Source organism: Bombus vancouverensis, chromosome 12 (assembly GCF_051014615.1).
Source record: "Bombus vancouverensis nearcticus chromosome 12, iyBomVanc1_principal, whole genome shotgun sequence".
Lineage (NCBI taxonomy): Eukaryota > Metazoa > Arthropoda > Insecta > Hymenoptera > Apidae > Bombus > Bombus vancouverensis.
The window spans coordinates 13,263,435-13,279,460 of NC_134922.1; the positions used below are offsets into that span (position 1 = coordinate 13,263,435).

Sequence of the window (16,026 nt, forward strand, 5' to 3'; positions counted from 1 at the left end):
CTCTCTCTCTCTCTCTCTCTCTCTCTTCCATTTTCTCTTTCAATCGCTGTCAACGTTATCATTCGCGATCTTGACTGCGCTCTATTTAACCGCGGATCCTGATATTTTCGAAACGAAGTCAGAAAATTTACAAACACGTCGCCCAGCTCGAGATTAACGAAGGCGAGCATCCGCGCGTAATTCACCGATCGATACGAGAGCTTTGTTCTGGGTTCTATAAATTCCACAAAGTCTTGCGAAATTCGAAGAATCGTTTCGCCGTTAGCCGCGGTATTTTTCGAGGCAGTTCTCTCCGAGAGAGAAAGCTGAGAAGGTCGTCGAGCGCATCCAAAGTTTCCCGGATGGATTACCGAGGCGGTAAATCAATAAGATCGGTAAAGTTTCCGAGTAAAGTTGTTATTAAAGATCAGAGGGTAAGGAGGCTCGTTGGCCGGCTTCTCGAATACGTTCTCGGCTCGTGACACCCGGTAAGCGAACGGAATACCTTATAAATGGGGAGGAGAAGGCCGAACGAAAAAGTTTTATCAGACATCGAATGCCAGTAGTTGGTAGGAACGGACGAGTAGTTTGGCTTAGTTTCAGTTCCCTCGTCGTGGAAACTCTGGCCACGGAATTATATCAAGCAAAAGTATCAAGAAATACGTTCCCGAAGCTTATTGCTGTTGTTTTCAACTGAAATAATGGCTCGTGTCGTCGTGCCGCCTATTGCCCTTTCTAACGGGTGTTCAAACACGACCAACGAGTTCCATCATCTGATAAAAAATCTCGTTCAGTTTTTCTCTTTATCGAACAACATTTTCTTCCAGTCGGGAAATCTAATTTCATGGAACCTTCGATTTAAGAGAATTTCAAGTTTAGGTGATTTTCATCGTGACAGTTTTCCAGTGGTTTTTGGGCTATGTAATTACCCAAAAAAACAGATATAAAGATTTCTCTTGAGAACGGCATAGGGACGCTCGGGGTACTTACCTGCTGCTCTCGTACAAGCGTAACTCGTACCGGTGTGGTAATCGATGCAAATTATTACCAGGAAACCGATTAGTCGATGATATTGACTTTTGAGTAAGAAAAAATTACCGTACATGGGTTTACGGTTGCTTCGTGCATCGACTGCACAGTCACAGTGCTGTCGTGTTTTAAACTCTTTCCGCAAATAAGGAGCAATGTTCGCGATTCGGTTTCCGAGCGAGCGAAACAGCAAGCGAATCGCTCGCATCCGCCCGCTTTCGACCTCGCTCATGGTAATGCAACAAATAGTAGCACGTGGCGTTCAGTGTCCAGGGCATGTCGCGCATGTGCTCGAATAACGTTCCTCGTCTAATCAGATTAAAAGACACGTATAGAGCTGGAATGAAACCCCGTGGAAAAAATGCGGCTCTATATATAGTTCGTTATGCGCGATAGAAATATTATCGTAAAGGTGGACACGCGTGTCGGACGAAACTTTCGTAACGTGTAATGCGCTTTTTCTCATACTAGTGCTATTTCTTTCTATACCGAAGAATTATTTAAATCCCGTAAACGAATAAATCGACAAAATACTCTAGCCCGTAGTTTATCGTAAACGAGTGTTTTCTTTGTGTTCTAGATGGGAACGCTGCAGGAACGGGTCCCGGAGATCCATGGACGGGAGGTGGCGGCGGTGTCCAACCTCCGTATAGCGGCTACGCACCCCCTCACCTGGCCCAACCAGCCTATCCCATGCACCTACCCCACGACCCCATGGTAAGCGACTCCTTTCTTCTCTCCGTGATTTTCTTTCTCTCGCTCGTACGCGCGTCGTTCTCGTTCGTCGATCAATCACGCGTGACTGCGCTCGTTTCTTCGGACTTGACATCCCGATAACTTCACGATAGACAGGAGAGCAACTTTCCCCCAAAATTCTGTCGTTGGTCGACCAGCCGACGACCGATTCGTCGTTAGAAGATTAAAATCTTCGAGCCTAATCCTCGTCCTTTCGAAGATCGATGCCTCCCGAAAAACTAAGCTGTTCCTTCGTTTACTCGAGAGAAAGAATCCTCGCGGTTGCTTCGTGCTTGTTAATAACGCCGCCACGTCACGAATTTCTCGGCTCTGCAACTTTCCGGAATGTTCGCCGATATATTTTCATCGCGGAGGTCGCGGAACGAGGGAAAACTTGCCGGTGAAAAATTGCAATCTCCCGGTTAGGCGTTCCGCTGCAGCGCCATAAATTCAGCCGGTTCGCAGCCATTTTTCCAATTCCTCTCCTTCGAAGACGTTCGACTCGTTCGACATCGTCGGAGTGAAGACTAGCCTATCGACGCTGACCTTAATCCTTTACATGCAACGTGATCTAGATCTTAGAAGAGCGACGCGGACGCCGAACTTTTGTTTCCTTCTCTTCTGCTTTTCGTTCGATCTCGGAGTAGTCATCGATCACCGCGTCGCCTGGGATACTCTGCCGATTCGTTGCGCAGATCCAAAGTAGTTGAGAAACACTGTTGACAGTGCTCCGTGTACTCGGAGCAACGTCAAATGACTCACTGGCTTCTATATATAGAACGACTCTCCCGCTACTCGGTGTTTCTAGTCAAGTGCAGCCTTCGTTTGATTTACGCCGTTCATGGTTACCACGAAATCCTCCTGTTCGCGGCACCCCGGATTCTCCTCCCACGTTCCTCTGCCTCCTTCGAACCCGTTCAACGCATCGACTCTCCACGAGTCTCTAATTGGTCCCGGACTCGAATCGAATTCGAATGGAGATGAGAGCTTCTAAGATTATCGCGTGCCATCTTTAGCTACTTTTGATCGCTAAAACGACTGCGAGATAGTTCGGTAGAATTCGTCGACAGGCACGAAAGAAGCATGCCGAATCGGGTCGTGGAAAAGAGAGAATGCGTAGTTTATGCATTTTCGTTACGTTTTACAAAGACGCGGTCGACGCGTCCACGCGAGTCGAGACATCTCCGGCCGAAAGGTTAAACATTTACGATCCCGGTTTAACGATCCCTGTTTCCAAGAATCTGTCCCCCGCAGAAACGAAGGAATCCTTTGGTCGAAAGCCGGGTTCACCGCGTTTCCCAGTTCTCGATGGCCTGCTGGTCGACGTCGAGGAGCACACGAGAAACACGAGAGAGCGGTACTCGCCGTTGGTTATCGCCTCGTTCTTTCCTTCGTACAGCGAACAATTAACGGCGATTCTCGGTCGTGAAATCGAGGGAGGGTCGCGTGCAAACTCCCTCTAATTTGTTGATAAATACGCTTCGTTGTTGAGCCGGAGACGATGACTTAAAATTAGACGTTTTACGAGCGAGTTTCAGTAGGTGCGAGCGAGGGCTACGCGCCACTAAGCGTATCCGATATCAAAGCCGTTCTGGTCCGGTCCATTATGTACCAGACTTGGATTCAAAAGGTCGAACGAGTCGTAAGTCAGCTAACAACCATTCCACGTCTCGTACCGTTCTCGCGGAAATGTCTTTGTCCGTGTCGTCTGCGACGATTGTTTGGAACGGTTTGTTACGATGGTCCGTCGGTCCGTCGGTCCGTCTGGCAAATTTTCCACGTTTCAACGAATATTTCCCGTAACCTATATAATTGAATTTGATAATAATTGCAGGCATACTCGGCCATGTCACCGAACGGAGAACCGGCAGCGCCAATTCTGGGCTCGGCGGTGACCAGTGCGGCCTCGCTGCCACCAATGTCGACATTCCGGGGTAGCGGCGCAGTTGCGGCAAATAGTGGAACCGGTGCACCATCCCCGGCATCGTTGCAATATAGTCATAGTCCTGGTGCACCGACTACCGCACCCTCCGCCCCCAATTCTGCACCCACGACGAACCGACAACCTGCTACGGGGGACAACCTCGGCATTTCTATCTCGGTACTATGCAGAGCTGAAAAGAAAACTAACAGTACTTCGTCCGCGCCACTCTTCAGGCGACGCAATTAGTAAATGTGGCCGTTTCTAAATCATAGAAAGAGAAAAAGAGAGAGAGAGAGAGAGAATAAAAGAAGTAGGCTACAAACGAAAATGCATGCGAGATCGAAACGGGCTCTCTCGCCTTTGCAACTTTGCGCAGTACCTGTTGTAATAGAAAAATCTGTTTAACCTGTCTTTTCTATTGTTTTCAAGCAGATTAACCCCACGAACCAATCAGTATCGAGTTATAGCAGCAACCCATCCACACCAGTCAGTTCGCCACCACCCTTGACTGGTTCGGCGCCAGGTTGGGTACCAGGTGCTGCACCAGTTTCTCCACATTTCACGGCGGATCCCAACCGTGGAACCATTCACATGGTATGCATCAAAGCTTCGCTGTTAACAGTTTCCTTTTTTTCTTTTTTTTTTCTTTTTTTTTTTTTTTCTTTCAATTTGTTTCTTTCGAATATACTTATCTACCATTATTTCACCCGACACTTGCAACGAGACGAGTTTGATTGTTTGTTGGAGAAACACACGCTCGGTCCCGAGTTTATTGGTGAACTAGATTTCAACGTGGATCTCGTTGGAAAGTGACGGGTGCATCTCTGAACGCAGACACGCTTCATCACCGTTTCGACGCGCTTTAGAAACAGGTCAAGGACGTTCGTAACAGATACCTCTCGTGCTCGTTCACTTCTCTTACGATATTTTATCGTCTGCACTATGGTGACTCGTTGAGAGTACACCCGTTGTTACACGCACTGACTTTATTTCTGCTCGGGGGAGGATCGGAATGCTTCAATCGAGAGCATTTAGAACAGAGACAACGAGCGAATCAAGAAAGTCACTTTTATTTTTCTTTTTTGTTTTTTCTTTCGTTGTTAGATTCTGCCCTCCGTTGCGCACTTTTGAATATTCGCACAAAGTAGCATGCACTCGACGCACCGACAATTCATCTCGCGTGTTTTGTCCACGTTGCAGACCACTTTATTATCCTCCCCCTGTTCAGTTATATTCAAGTCGATCATCTGGCATATTTCATTTTTACATATTACTTTTTTTCTTTTTGACCTTCGTTTATCCCTTTTGTTTGTTGTGAACGCTGTGTTGACTTGGTTGTTCTCTTTTTTTTTTTGGTTTTGTTGTTGCGTTGGTGTTGTGTGTGAAGCCGGCGCCTGAACAGCAGAGGCTAGACGATGCCATCGGCTTTCTTCGCGACCATGCCGAGGTGAGGACTGCCGATTTTTAGTTTTTTTTTTTTTCTCCCCCTTCTTGTTTGTTCTTGTTTCTGATCCTCTCTCACCAATTCATTCGTAACACACCACTTTTGTGCATGAACTTCGACACACGGTACGGAATTTACGACGCGCGAACGACACACCGCGAATATCGACGTTTGATCGAACGAATGTGACGTTCCCGGCGAGACATCGCGTACTTCTTTCTTACTTGCATATTAATCACGAGTCACGTTAATTCTCACATTGTTTGAACAATTTCTTATTGATAAAAAGAGAGGAAATTTGCACTGTGAGAATTAATGGCATGTCGAATTTCCGTCACTCTCATCAGTTTCCATCACATCGACTTTTAAACAGAACCCTGTCTCATTTCATACACACGCTTTCCATCATCTTGTATGAAGTATGTTTAATCCACTGTACCAGCGTCACAGATACCTCGATGATACGCTGCATTTAACGATCGAGCGATTAGCGTTGTATCATTGACACTGGCATCTTTGGTGATTTGAAAGAAATGTCAAACAGCCGTGTGTAATCGAGTCGAATTTCGGATATTCTGTTGGTACAGGGTACGCGGATGGAGGAACGACTGGACGATGCCATAAACGTGTTGAGGAATCACGCGGAGAGCCAATTAGGTCTTCATTTGGGTCCCGTTGCTCCACACGGTTCCATCTATTCCCACACATCACCACCTCAACTAGACCATTTGGTAAGATTTTCTATTCTTCCAAGCAATTGAGGAAATTTTTGGAATACCGTTACACCCGTGGGACAAGTGGCCAGTCGAGCAAATTTGAATCGATGATCGAAATGGATCTTAAAGAATTTCTATTCCTTTTCCGATATATTCGCGAAATGAACGAAAAGTTCGTGTTAATTGAAAAAAATAAATCGATACTTTATAAGAATTCCGTTATTTAAGTAGAAAATACACTTGGCATCTACTTGACTAGATTATCGACAGATATTTGTGCAAACCTATATCCTTAACGCAATTATACAAAAGCTGGAACCTAAGCAGAATTTTGTCTCGCTTGGTAAATATTACAACTATACCATTTCGGCTGTTTTATATATTTCTGCGCGTTATTATATGTATTTTGTGCATTTTGCTACTTTTAGATTTCTCGCCACTGCATAAAAATTCGTAGAATATATACAGAATGTTAAAAATACATTTATAGGATGCAATTCTAGAAGAACGAAGAAGGGTGTTATCTTTCAAATTGTGCAGGATTTAGATTCAACATCCCGTTTCTCCGTAGATATAGAGGTTGTCTCTTAAAAAGTTCCTCGATTCGTATTTATTTAAAAAAACACGTCGAAAAGAAGTCAATAACGATCTCTTGTCCACAGACGAGTCCTCATCCTGCGGTAACAGTAACGCAACCTCAGGGCTCCTACTCTGGTCTGACACCCACACCCGACACAGACGGTTCCATCAAAATTGAAAGGTTACCTGTGACGAATGCCAGTAAGTTTCAACCTATCCTGCCCTCCAATTTTTCGCTTTCCAAGGGCTTCGTGAAATAGAGATAAACGAGAAAGATCGGTTTTACGAGGTAGGAAAAGCGTTGGTTTAAAGATGGCGAAAGACAAGTGTCAACGAGCCTTGACAATAGCTAATCGGAATGGCTGCGTTGTTCTATTCTCGTCGTCGCATCATCGGATAAATGCTTTTTTCCCACGAGTTACAGTGCAATGACGAAAGAGAGAGAGAGAGAGAGAGAGAGAGAAAGAAAGAGAGAGAGAGAGAAGAGAGGAGAGGAGATGAGGGGAGGAGGAGGAGTACCCAGGTGTTCTACGTTAGAGTTAGAGCCCGATAAGGAAACATTAGATAAATCGCGCGAATGCATCGTGGTCGTGCCTTTATTCTTCTCGGAGACCTCTGTCTCCGGCATTGTGTCTTCGTTGCTCTTTGTTTCTGTTTCTGTCATGCGTTCCTCTTACCGGTGAACGTTCGTAATCCTTCTCTCGGTGCTCGCCTAATGCAATGCACAAGTTCTCCAAGGGTCCTTTACGAAGAAACGCTCTTTTCTCCATCGACGACCATTTTTGGCGATTGGAATTCGGAGCGCACGATCAGGATTCTCTTTCTGGTTACATGGAACTTGGTACAATCGTCTTTCCAATTGCTTCTTTTTCCTTTCCTTTTTTCATTCCTTCTCACTTTTTCTTTTTTTTTTTTTTTTTGTCACTCTTTCGACGATGAGAGGGAAAAAACGTTGGTGATGCTTTCACCGGCTCTCATCGATAGAGAGCATAGTAGTGTCTCGGCCGTGTTTCCAGGGAATAACGCAGTCGCGGACCTTTGCACACAATCACGAAACCGATTTATCTAGCGCGATTCTCGGCGACTTTCATAGAAACGCAGCGCACGAGTTAAATACGAATCGCGAAACGCAGCGAATTGTCAGGCGAGTGCAGCGTTTAAGGAGATGGTTGAATCAGTGTATCGAGCGTGCACGTAAAGCGCTTCCTGCTCGTAATTGGACACTTTTCACGGTTTCGTGACTAAGCGGTCTGTCCAAAGCTCGAGTATAATATCGGCAACCTGGTATCGCCGTACACAGCGAAGGTCATCGTACTTCCGGGTGAGTTCTGGCTGCATTTTTTCCACCGTTCTTGTGGCTCGACAATACGTGGATCGATCTCTCGACAATCGAAACTGTTTCATTCATCGTTAACGTTGAGTCGATGAATGAGAAGGATTTGATAGGACAAGTAAATGCGAGTTTTCTCTATTTCACGAATGCTGGTTGATGCAGGGGAAAGGGTAGGAATATCAGGTATATTTATATTTTACTTTTGATCTAGTTTCGAACACAAAAAAAGAAAAAAAAAAAGAAAAGAGAAAGAAAGCGAACTTAACGAAAATTGTATCGCATACACTATTACTGTAACTTTAATAAAAGAACAGCAAGAGGTCAATAGCTGCCGTGGAGGGCATCGTAATTGAACAGCACGCGAGAACACGATGAATTCATTTTTTTCTCAGCGCTCGATAAGATTGTTGGGAAAGGAACAACTTCTTAGATTCGGAAATTTTATAAGCTTCCTAATAATACCATGCAATTTCGTAAACAATCGAGCGAAGAATCATTGTGAAATGTTTAGTAGGGTGTAAAAATACACGCGGAGACCATAGGGATAAACACGGTAAATCCTACTTCTGATGAAAAAGAGGAAACAACCAGTTAGATCCAAAGACGTAAACATTAAAAAAAAAATATGTGATATATCTGCGAAAACGTATTTATATTTGGTCTCGAAAGCAAATAAAGAGAAAGTTTTAGAATTATGAGATTGGTTAACAGCGTGTGGAATTGAAAAATTATCGTCACGTAATTTGCCGTACTTGTTGTTCCTATGGTCTTCGTATTTAACCCTGCAACGAAATAAAATTCTATCTACTTGCTCCTACTTGCTAACGCGGTATCGTTTATTTTCTTATCGCGTTCCGTGCCTGTGGTCTTCGGCTATAATCTCTAATAATTGCTTTCTAAACATCTTTAAAGTGATCGAAATTATGCAGCGATGAAAATGCTAGTACGTTCGAATTAGCGTCTTAGCGTGAAATAGACGAAAACCTTAGTATCTCATATACCAGCCCTCTCCTCTATTATAATACTATGACTGTGTTTTTGGAAATGTAAATTGACGGTATTAATAATGAGCAGAATACGTCTCTTTAGAAAAGAGAAAGGACCCGCCGGATAGTAGCGGCGGCGAGACAAAACCTTCGAGCAGCGAGCTTGCAGCAGCGGGTGTGATCTCTACGTCTCAAGGAAAAGGGACGAAGAGATCGCGTAGATAGTAAGTATATCTTGGATGTGTACACTTATCTGAGATTGAGGCGCAACGATATCGATCATAGAACGACAGTAGTGAAATATCGAGCCGAGTAGAGGCAATCAGTCGTGAATCAGATGTTGATCCAAACGCAGCTTTACCATGCCGAATATATTTTAGTAGAAAAAGACCTGTGCATTCTACGAAGATAAATTGCGCATCTTATAACAAAGTATAGAAGCGTAATAGACAGCAAGTTCGAGATGGTAACGCTGTGACGGACTGATTATATATCAATCGACGATACGCCGATTACGAGAGGCCGATCTCTCGTTATTCTCGTGCAATGTAGACTTGTAACTAATCGATTATATTCAAACAACCGTTGTTCGAGTGCTGACGAAGACTGCGACGATCCCAGCACCAAAGCGGTGCGCGAAAAGGAACGTCGCCAGGCCAACAACGTGCGTGAAAGGTTAGTGAACACGCGCAGTAAGCTCTCCCGTTGTTATTTCCTACGAGTTCTTCCGTTCATCCAGAATCCTCTTTTTGCATCCTGTACCCTCCTCTCGTATGCATGCCCCAAATCGAATAAAAGAAAAAAGAAAAAGAAGTAAAAGAACGCGCAGTTGTAATTATCAAGATCTCGATGGCATGCTTACGCCCTTTCCAACACAAGGCCCGTATTCTAGCGTGACAATTAAAATGTTTCTGGTTAAGGACAGAAATGATACGAGATCAGGCGAGAGATTCACAGTTCTCGTGCTCGCCTCTCAATCAGTTTCATTTTAATTCAGCTGCGATTCGGTCCCCCCAGGCATGCTATCTATCTATCACACATTTTTTTTTTTTTTTCTTTTTAGATCAAAGCACATTTCTACGCTCTGCATTATATTACTTGAACGTTGTTGCATCGAGTTCTACGCTCTTTATATCGTATCATCCATCGGGAATCCTTCTATTGCATTGTTATAAAACGATTTCTCGTACGAGTTGGACAAAAGTAACGAACAAAGATCCTCTTGTGTATAATGCAGATTCGTTTCTTTCAGAATCCACATCGTTCGAAGATCACCCTTTTTCCTTTCAACGTCTATCCTAGCGATCACACACTGTACCATCCTTTCCTTAGAAATCATCTGATTCTAAATGTTCTAGGTAACAGCACGAACTCAGCTCTGCGCGTTAAATCCGCATCTTTCTCTCCGCGCGATTCTTTACCACTGGTTTGTTCTCTGTGCAAAGAATACGGGCCTTCGAGAATGGAAACCTGATTTCTGTCCATAACCACAAGTCGATCAGATAGCTCTGCGCGTGTTCAGCCAACAAAATCGTTTCGTATCGCAGTCGTATAGATTCGTCCGAGAAATCAAGAATTGAGATTTCTTCGTAGAAATTATTTTTCTCCCTTTTCGATCGCTCTGTCAGTATCAGTTTTTCCTGGCTAATTGAAAATCGTCGATTTCACTGCTGTCGAAATCATGCGCTCGATCTAGGACACAATGTCTCGCTCACGTCAGGTGATTAATTGAGTATTGTTATTGCGCAACTGTTGTTCGAGCGCCGAAGACGAGGATGATGATCCCGACGTAAAGGCGCAAAGGGAGAAAGAGAGGCGGCAGGCTAATAATGCTAGGGAAAGGTAAGAGAATCGACGAAATTGTGCAGTGAATTCCTCGTGAAATATCGCGTCAAGCGATCCGAGGACAGTTTGGCCCGTATTCTATGTATATGTGAAGCAAAAAAGCGATCGTAATACCGTGTTCGGTTCGTAAACCAAAGTTCCGTGTGAATCTTCCGAATAGTCAGGCTCTCGTGCTATTATGTAGAAAAATCTGTGTCCTTTTAGAAATGACTCTCTTGCGTCTTCTTTTCCCAGTAGTTTAAAGATTCGGCTACAACAACGATAAATTTTATTGTAGAGAGAGAGAGAGAGAGAGAGAGAGAGAGAGAGAGAGAGAGAGAGAAACTTTAACCGAATGATTAACCCTTAAAGGCAATCGCGAGTGAAATTTCATTCCATGCGTATTTTCTTTTAATTATTTCGCGATAAAATGCTATCGCGGTGTATCGCATAATCGCTGTAAATGGTAACGTTTTAACTTTTCATCGAATATTGGGTGTAATAATAACCACGATAATAATAATACGATTGATTTTATTGGTTTTCTCAAATAGTACAAAAGATGTTCTGACATGACATTCCCTGTAACGATAGTTTTTGAGAACAAGCTATTTATTAATGATATCAATTTCAATGTCGAACGTAAAGCGGAAATACATAAAGAATAAAAATACTTCAGCGCGTTTGCCAAGGGTTGACGAATTGTAGTTTATCCAATGTTACTAGACAGACACGACAGAAATCGTTCTCGAAAGAAAAAGTATTAATGTCAAAGTTTAGCGTTATAATCGACATTTGTTTCTTTAGGATACGTATCAGAGATATAAACGAGGCTCTGAAGGAACTTGGTAGAATGTGCATGACACATCTAAAAACGGACAAACCTCAGACGAAACTTGGTATCCTCAACATGGCCGTTGAAGTGATCATGACGCTGGAACAGCAAGTTAGAGGTAGGTTCAGGTAGTTCGAGATTACTAGAAGAAAAGAGAGAAAACAAGATTCAAGCGAATTTATTTCGATTCTGCAGAACGAAACCTGAATCCAAAGGCAGCGTGCTTGAAGAGGAGGGAAGAAGAGAAGGCAGAGGATGGGCCTCACCCTCATCCTCTTCCCCACGCGCATTCTCAGCGACTGTTCTCCGCGATGCCTGTAAATATTTGTTCATTAAGCATTAAGGTGGTACACTACTCCGACAGGTTCACAATGTCGAATTTAAAAAATTTTCGTAAACTATATACTTGGATATTTGCGCGCTATATATATACGTAGAATGACTTTTCCATGTTGTCGTTATTTAGAATAAAGATTACTAAATTTCGCCCATTTTTAAATACTTCAGAGTATGTACCCACTTATAAGATAAGAATAATAAACGAAGAAATAACATATACTAATTCCAAAATTTACTCTGTTTCAGGGCCCACCACCGCCACTTCAAAACCATACGACGCAGCCACAGTAGCACATCCTGTGTTAAGGGGTAGATACACTGGCTCACGAAATTTGAACACTTAACATAGAAAATATTTATGTTTATATTGTGTGCGATATATAGAATATTTTGAAATTTCACTAGCACTGTAACGAGGCCCGACTGTCATGATCACGTCGATCAAATTCGACGTCGATTTGAAAATGTGTATACAAGCTACAAGATATTCATAGCAGATATGTATTTAATAAAAAATTATCGTACTGCTTGGATAGTATGTGAGAAGGACAATGTATGGTCCCACCGAAGATATTGGGGTTTATTAAAATAATGAATAATTCATTGTTTACTTACTTTTCTGATCTTTGCGAAATACATACTTGTACTAAATATCTTGTACTTTCTCTCTCTCTCTTTCTCTCTCACTCTCATTCTCTCTCTCTCTCTCTCTCTCTCTATCTATCTATCTATCTATCTATCTATCTATCTATCTATCTATCTATCTATCTATCTATTTATCTATCTATCTATCTATTTATCTATCTATCTATCTATCTATCTATCTATCTATTTATCTATCTATCTATCTATCTATCTATCTATCTATCTATCTATTTATCTATCCATCTATCTTTATTTCTATCTATCTATATATTCAGATTCGTTTCAAACTTTATCGATGTAACCATGATAGTCGGATCTTGTTACAGTGCTAATAAAATCTCAAAATGTTTCGTATAATACACATAGTACATTCATAAAAGGTATGTACGAATGTTGAAATACTTTCGTGAGCCTGTGTGCGGTTTCACCTCTCTATACCCCCTCCCACTCCCCGAAGGCGGCTTCAAATTATTTTTATAAATAGCGAGAAAACAAAGGAATATGGTTCCTCTCTTTCGAGATGTAAGAAAAAAACTTGTAGCGTGGTCGAGATTTTATTGAAACGATCGATCCCTGCTACTGGTACACCCCGGCTCTTGTTGAAGTTGCCCACTTTTTTGTGTATTGTAAACTATCGTATAAAGCACAAGTGCAAGGTTTCAGTAAAAACGCAGTATGTATAGGTAAACGATAGGGAAAATAAGGAAGGGAGCGAAAGAAAGAAAGAAATGCACGGATCATTTACCCATCGAATGTGGAAAAAAGTTCAAACATATCTCTCGCATAATTGTATATATACAGCAGTAACGTACGCCTAATCAATTACTTTATTATGATTATTATTTTTATTATTATTACTATTATTATTTTTATTATTATTATCGCCATCAATATGGCGATGGTTATTATTATTATTATTATTATTATTATTATTATTATTATTATTGACACGATGATTTTATTATTATTATTATTATTATTATTATCGATTAATGATCGCCGAGGAAATCCTTCGTGAGAGTTAAAGGGGACATTTTTGTTTTTGAACAAAAATATAGCTCAACTCACAATGTGTACCCAGTTGCCATGTATTTTAATTTATTTAGACTCTTAAATAAATTTTATTAAATAAAAAAGGAAACGAATATGAAGAAAAGAACAACAGCAAGAAATAAAGCAACCAACAATGACACTTATTGTCGCGAGTGCCTGTGCTTTGCTCCGTCTCTTTTTGTTCTTCGCTCTTTTTTCTTTTTCTTTCTTTTTTTCAGTTCTCTTAAAGACAAAAGTTGTCTCCGCCGTCTCTCTGGCTACCATGTCCTGCCGTACACGATCAATCAACCTCTCCTAGAACATATCACGCGTATCACACAGCTATATTTTTCTTCAAAGGCATATCTAATGTTTCGCACGGTCCTAGAGCAAAATTTGTTACGCGCGTCGCGTTCTCTTTGCTTTAGTATCCATCTCCCGTATCTGTTCTCTTGAATCTGGCAGACGATAGTACTTTCTCATCTTTCTTGTTACTTTCTTCATTCTTCTTTTAACGAAGTACCATCACGCGAATGAAAGCGACAAAGGAGGAGCTACTGCCGTGATTAAATAAAAATAAAGTAGGATCAGGACCGTCGAAACAAAGCGTGATGAATGTCGATTCGTAAAGTCGCACGAAGATGCACAAGTTCTTGATCGGAGAATCGTGCCCAGCCAGATCGAGATAACTCGCACAACCTCGCTTTAACTTCTAATTGAAATTTCAAATGGCGCCACGCCGCGAATATTATCTCCAGAAGAAAGAAAGGGGAAGCAAACAGGAGTCAAAAAAGAAATGTGGAAAAGTTAAAATCAGAGATGCGTAGGAGAATCAAAATGTACATTATACTACGATAGGAGATCAACGGCGATTCATGGGAGATAAACTAGGCACGAGAACACGCATAAACAGATGCGATCACGCACTTATATTCGCGATGGTAATCATGTAAAATAATAACGACAATAAATAGCTCGTAAGCCCGTCTAAGCTAGGCACACCTGTCGATGATAGTCTTAGATAGTCGAAATGAAAAGGTAAAAGGCGAAGAGAGTGCGCAATACGGTTCCAATAGAAATCGAGGATCGTCGAAAGGTCTCTCATCGCGCAGAAAACTGCGCCAAACGTAATTCGTCTGGTTTTCGATCGTCGTGGTATCGATTGCGTTTCACACTCTCCCCGAAATTGCTCTTTAGTTCACTTCTTCGTGTATATTTGTTTTTATTTCTCTGGCCTTTCTTTCCCTTCTTCGATCAAACGAAGTCCACAAGCTCGTTCTGTTACGATCGACTGATCGATCGAGACAATTGCATCGATCGTTTGAAGTTCGGTATCGTGTAATCACGACTTTGAAAGTTCCTCGTGTACGAACTTTGAAATTGGTGAAACGACTTGGATCGATGCAATCGTTCTCCATCGATCGTGTATTGATCGTTGTATTAAGCAAACCAGGGAAAAGAAAAGGAAGGTGAAAAGAGTAGAAAAGAAAGCGTTTCTTTCCTGAAGTACGACGTACGAAGAGCTGGGTAGGGTTATTAATTAGTAATAATTGCGCGATCGAACGTCGATGACTCCTCTTATTTGCCACAGACACGATTGTCGACAAGTGAAATCACACGTGTATATTAGATATTACGGACATTATTGTATAATATGTAATTAAAGGAGAAACGTACGCAGGTCTGGCGTGGCTAGTTCGCGTGACACACCACCGGGCCTTAGGAGGATAAACTACTTTTCCGACATGCATGCGATTGTTAACAAAAATCAAGCGCGTCTCTATTAACATCGATGAAGCACGAGTTGAATATTATGCATATATTGAAAGAAAGAGAGAGAGAGGGAGAGAGGGAGAATGTGGAAGAAAGGAAAGAAAGAAAGAGAGCGAAAAAGAGAGTATGCGTGTGTGTGAATTAGAAAAAGAAAGAGTGTGTATCGAGAGTATTTCGTTTGAGAAAGAAAAAAAATGTATAATTATCACTAGTAATTATTATTATCACTAATAATATAATAAATGTGCCATTTTTTCCATAATCAAGGTGTTGCCTGATTGCGGCTTCTTCGTTATTTTTTTTTTATTTTCATTTTTTCTTTTTTTTTTCTTTTTTTTTTAACCTTTATCTTTTTCTTTTATCGCTTGACATATTTTTTTTCTTTCTCATTCGAGCTTTCGTTTGTACATTATACACACTCCCAGTATTAGACGACACACAAACCATTATATACTTGCTAGTTTCTTTTTTGTCATTTTATTCGTTTTATATTTCGTTTCTACTTGAATAATCAATCACTCGCCTGTTTTTGCATAGATACGAGAACATATATATGTATAATGTAGATACATTTAACTGTTAAGACATACTTCTAATCGGACTAGTACAGTATACGATACTATACTCGTCCAAACATACGATTAACCATCCAGCTATAAAGCTGTACAAATGTCGACAACCTGCAGAGGTTTGTAATACAGATCTTCAACGTTTTCAGAAAGTCTGAGTTCTAATGACCTTTCTTTCTTTTTCTTTTCTTTTTTTTTTTTTCTCATCATTGAACTTCCGATGAACGTGCACAATTCACTTACCGCTTAAATGTTATGTGTTTATCCGTCATTGTCTCGTTGGT

The 16,026-nt window shown here is 41.6% G+C and overlaps 1 protein-coding gene across 15 annotated transcripts in view; it reads left to right on the plus strand.

Moving 5' to 3' along the window:
• The window catches only part of LOC117155572 (transcription factor 12), a 110,108-nt gene extending 94,214 nt beyond the window's left edge, over positions 1-15,894 (plus strand). For 4 of the 15 annotated variants that reach the window (XM_076623209.1, XM_076623208.1, XM_076623219.1 and 1 more), the window contains 11 exons: positions 1,589-1,725; positions 3,578-3,844; positions 4,097-4,261; positions 5,055-5,114; positions 5,699-5,842; positions 6,490-6,607; positions 8,814-8,949; positions 9,311-9,400; positions 11,357-11,502; positions 11,580-11,701; positions 11,970-15,894. In XM_076623209.1, the coding sequence (XP_076479324.1) occupies positions 1,589-1,725; positions 3,578-3,844; positions 4,097-4,261; positions 5,055-5,114; positions 5,699-5,842; positions 6,490-6,607; positions 8,814-8,949; positions 9,311-9,400; positions 11,357-11,502; positions 11,580-11,701; positions 11,970-12,014 (1,430 nt within the window). In that variant the 3' untranslated portion in view covers positions 12,015-15,894. Of the gene's footprint in view, positions 1-1,588; positions 1,726-3,577; positions 3,845-4,096; positions 4,262-5,054; positions 5,115-5,687; positions 5,843-6,489; positions 6,608-8,813; positions 8,950-9,310; positions 9,401-10,477; positions 10,568-11,356; positions 11,503-11,579; positions 11,702-11,969 lie in introns of all 15 variants that reach the window. The other 11 variants (XM_076623212.1, XM_076623210.1, XM_076623213.1 and 8 more) reach the window with 11 other exon arrangements.
• Positions 15,895-16,026: the final 132 nt, after the last annotated feature.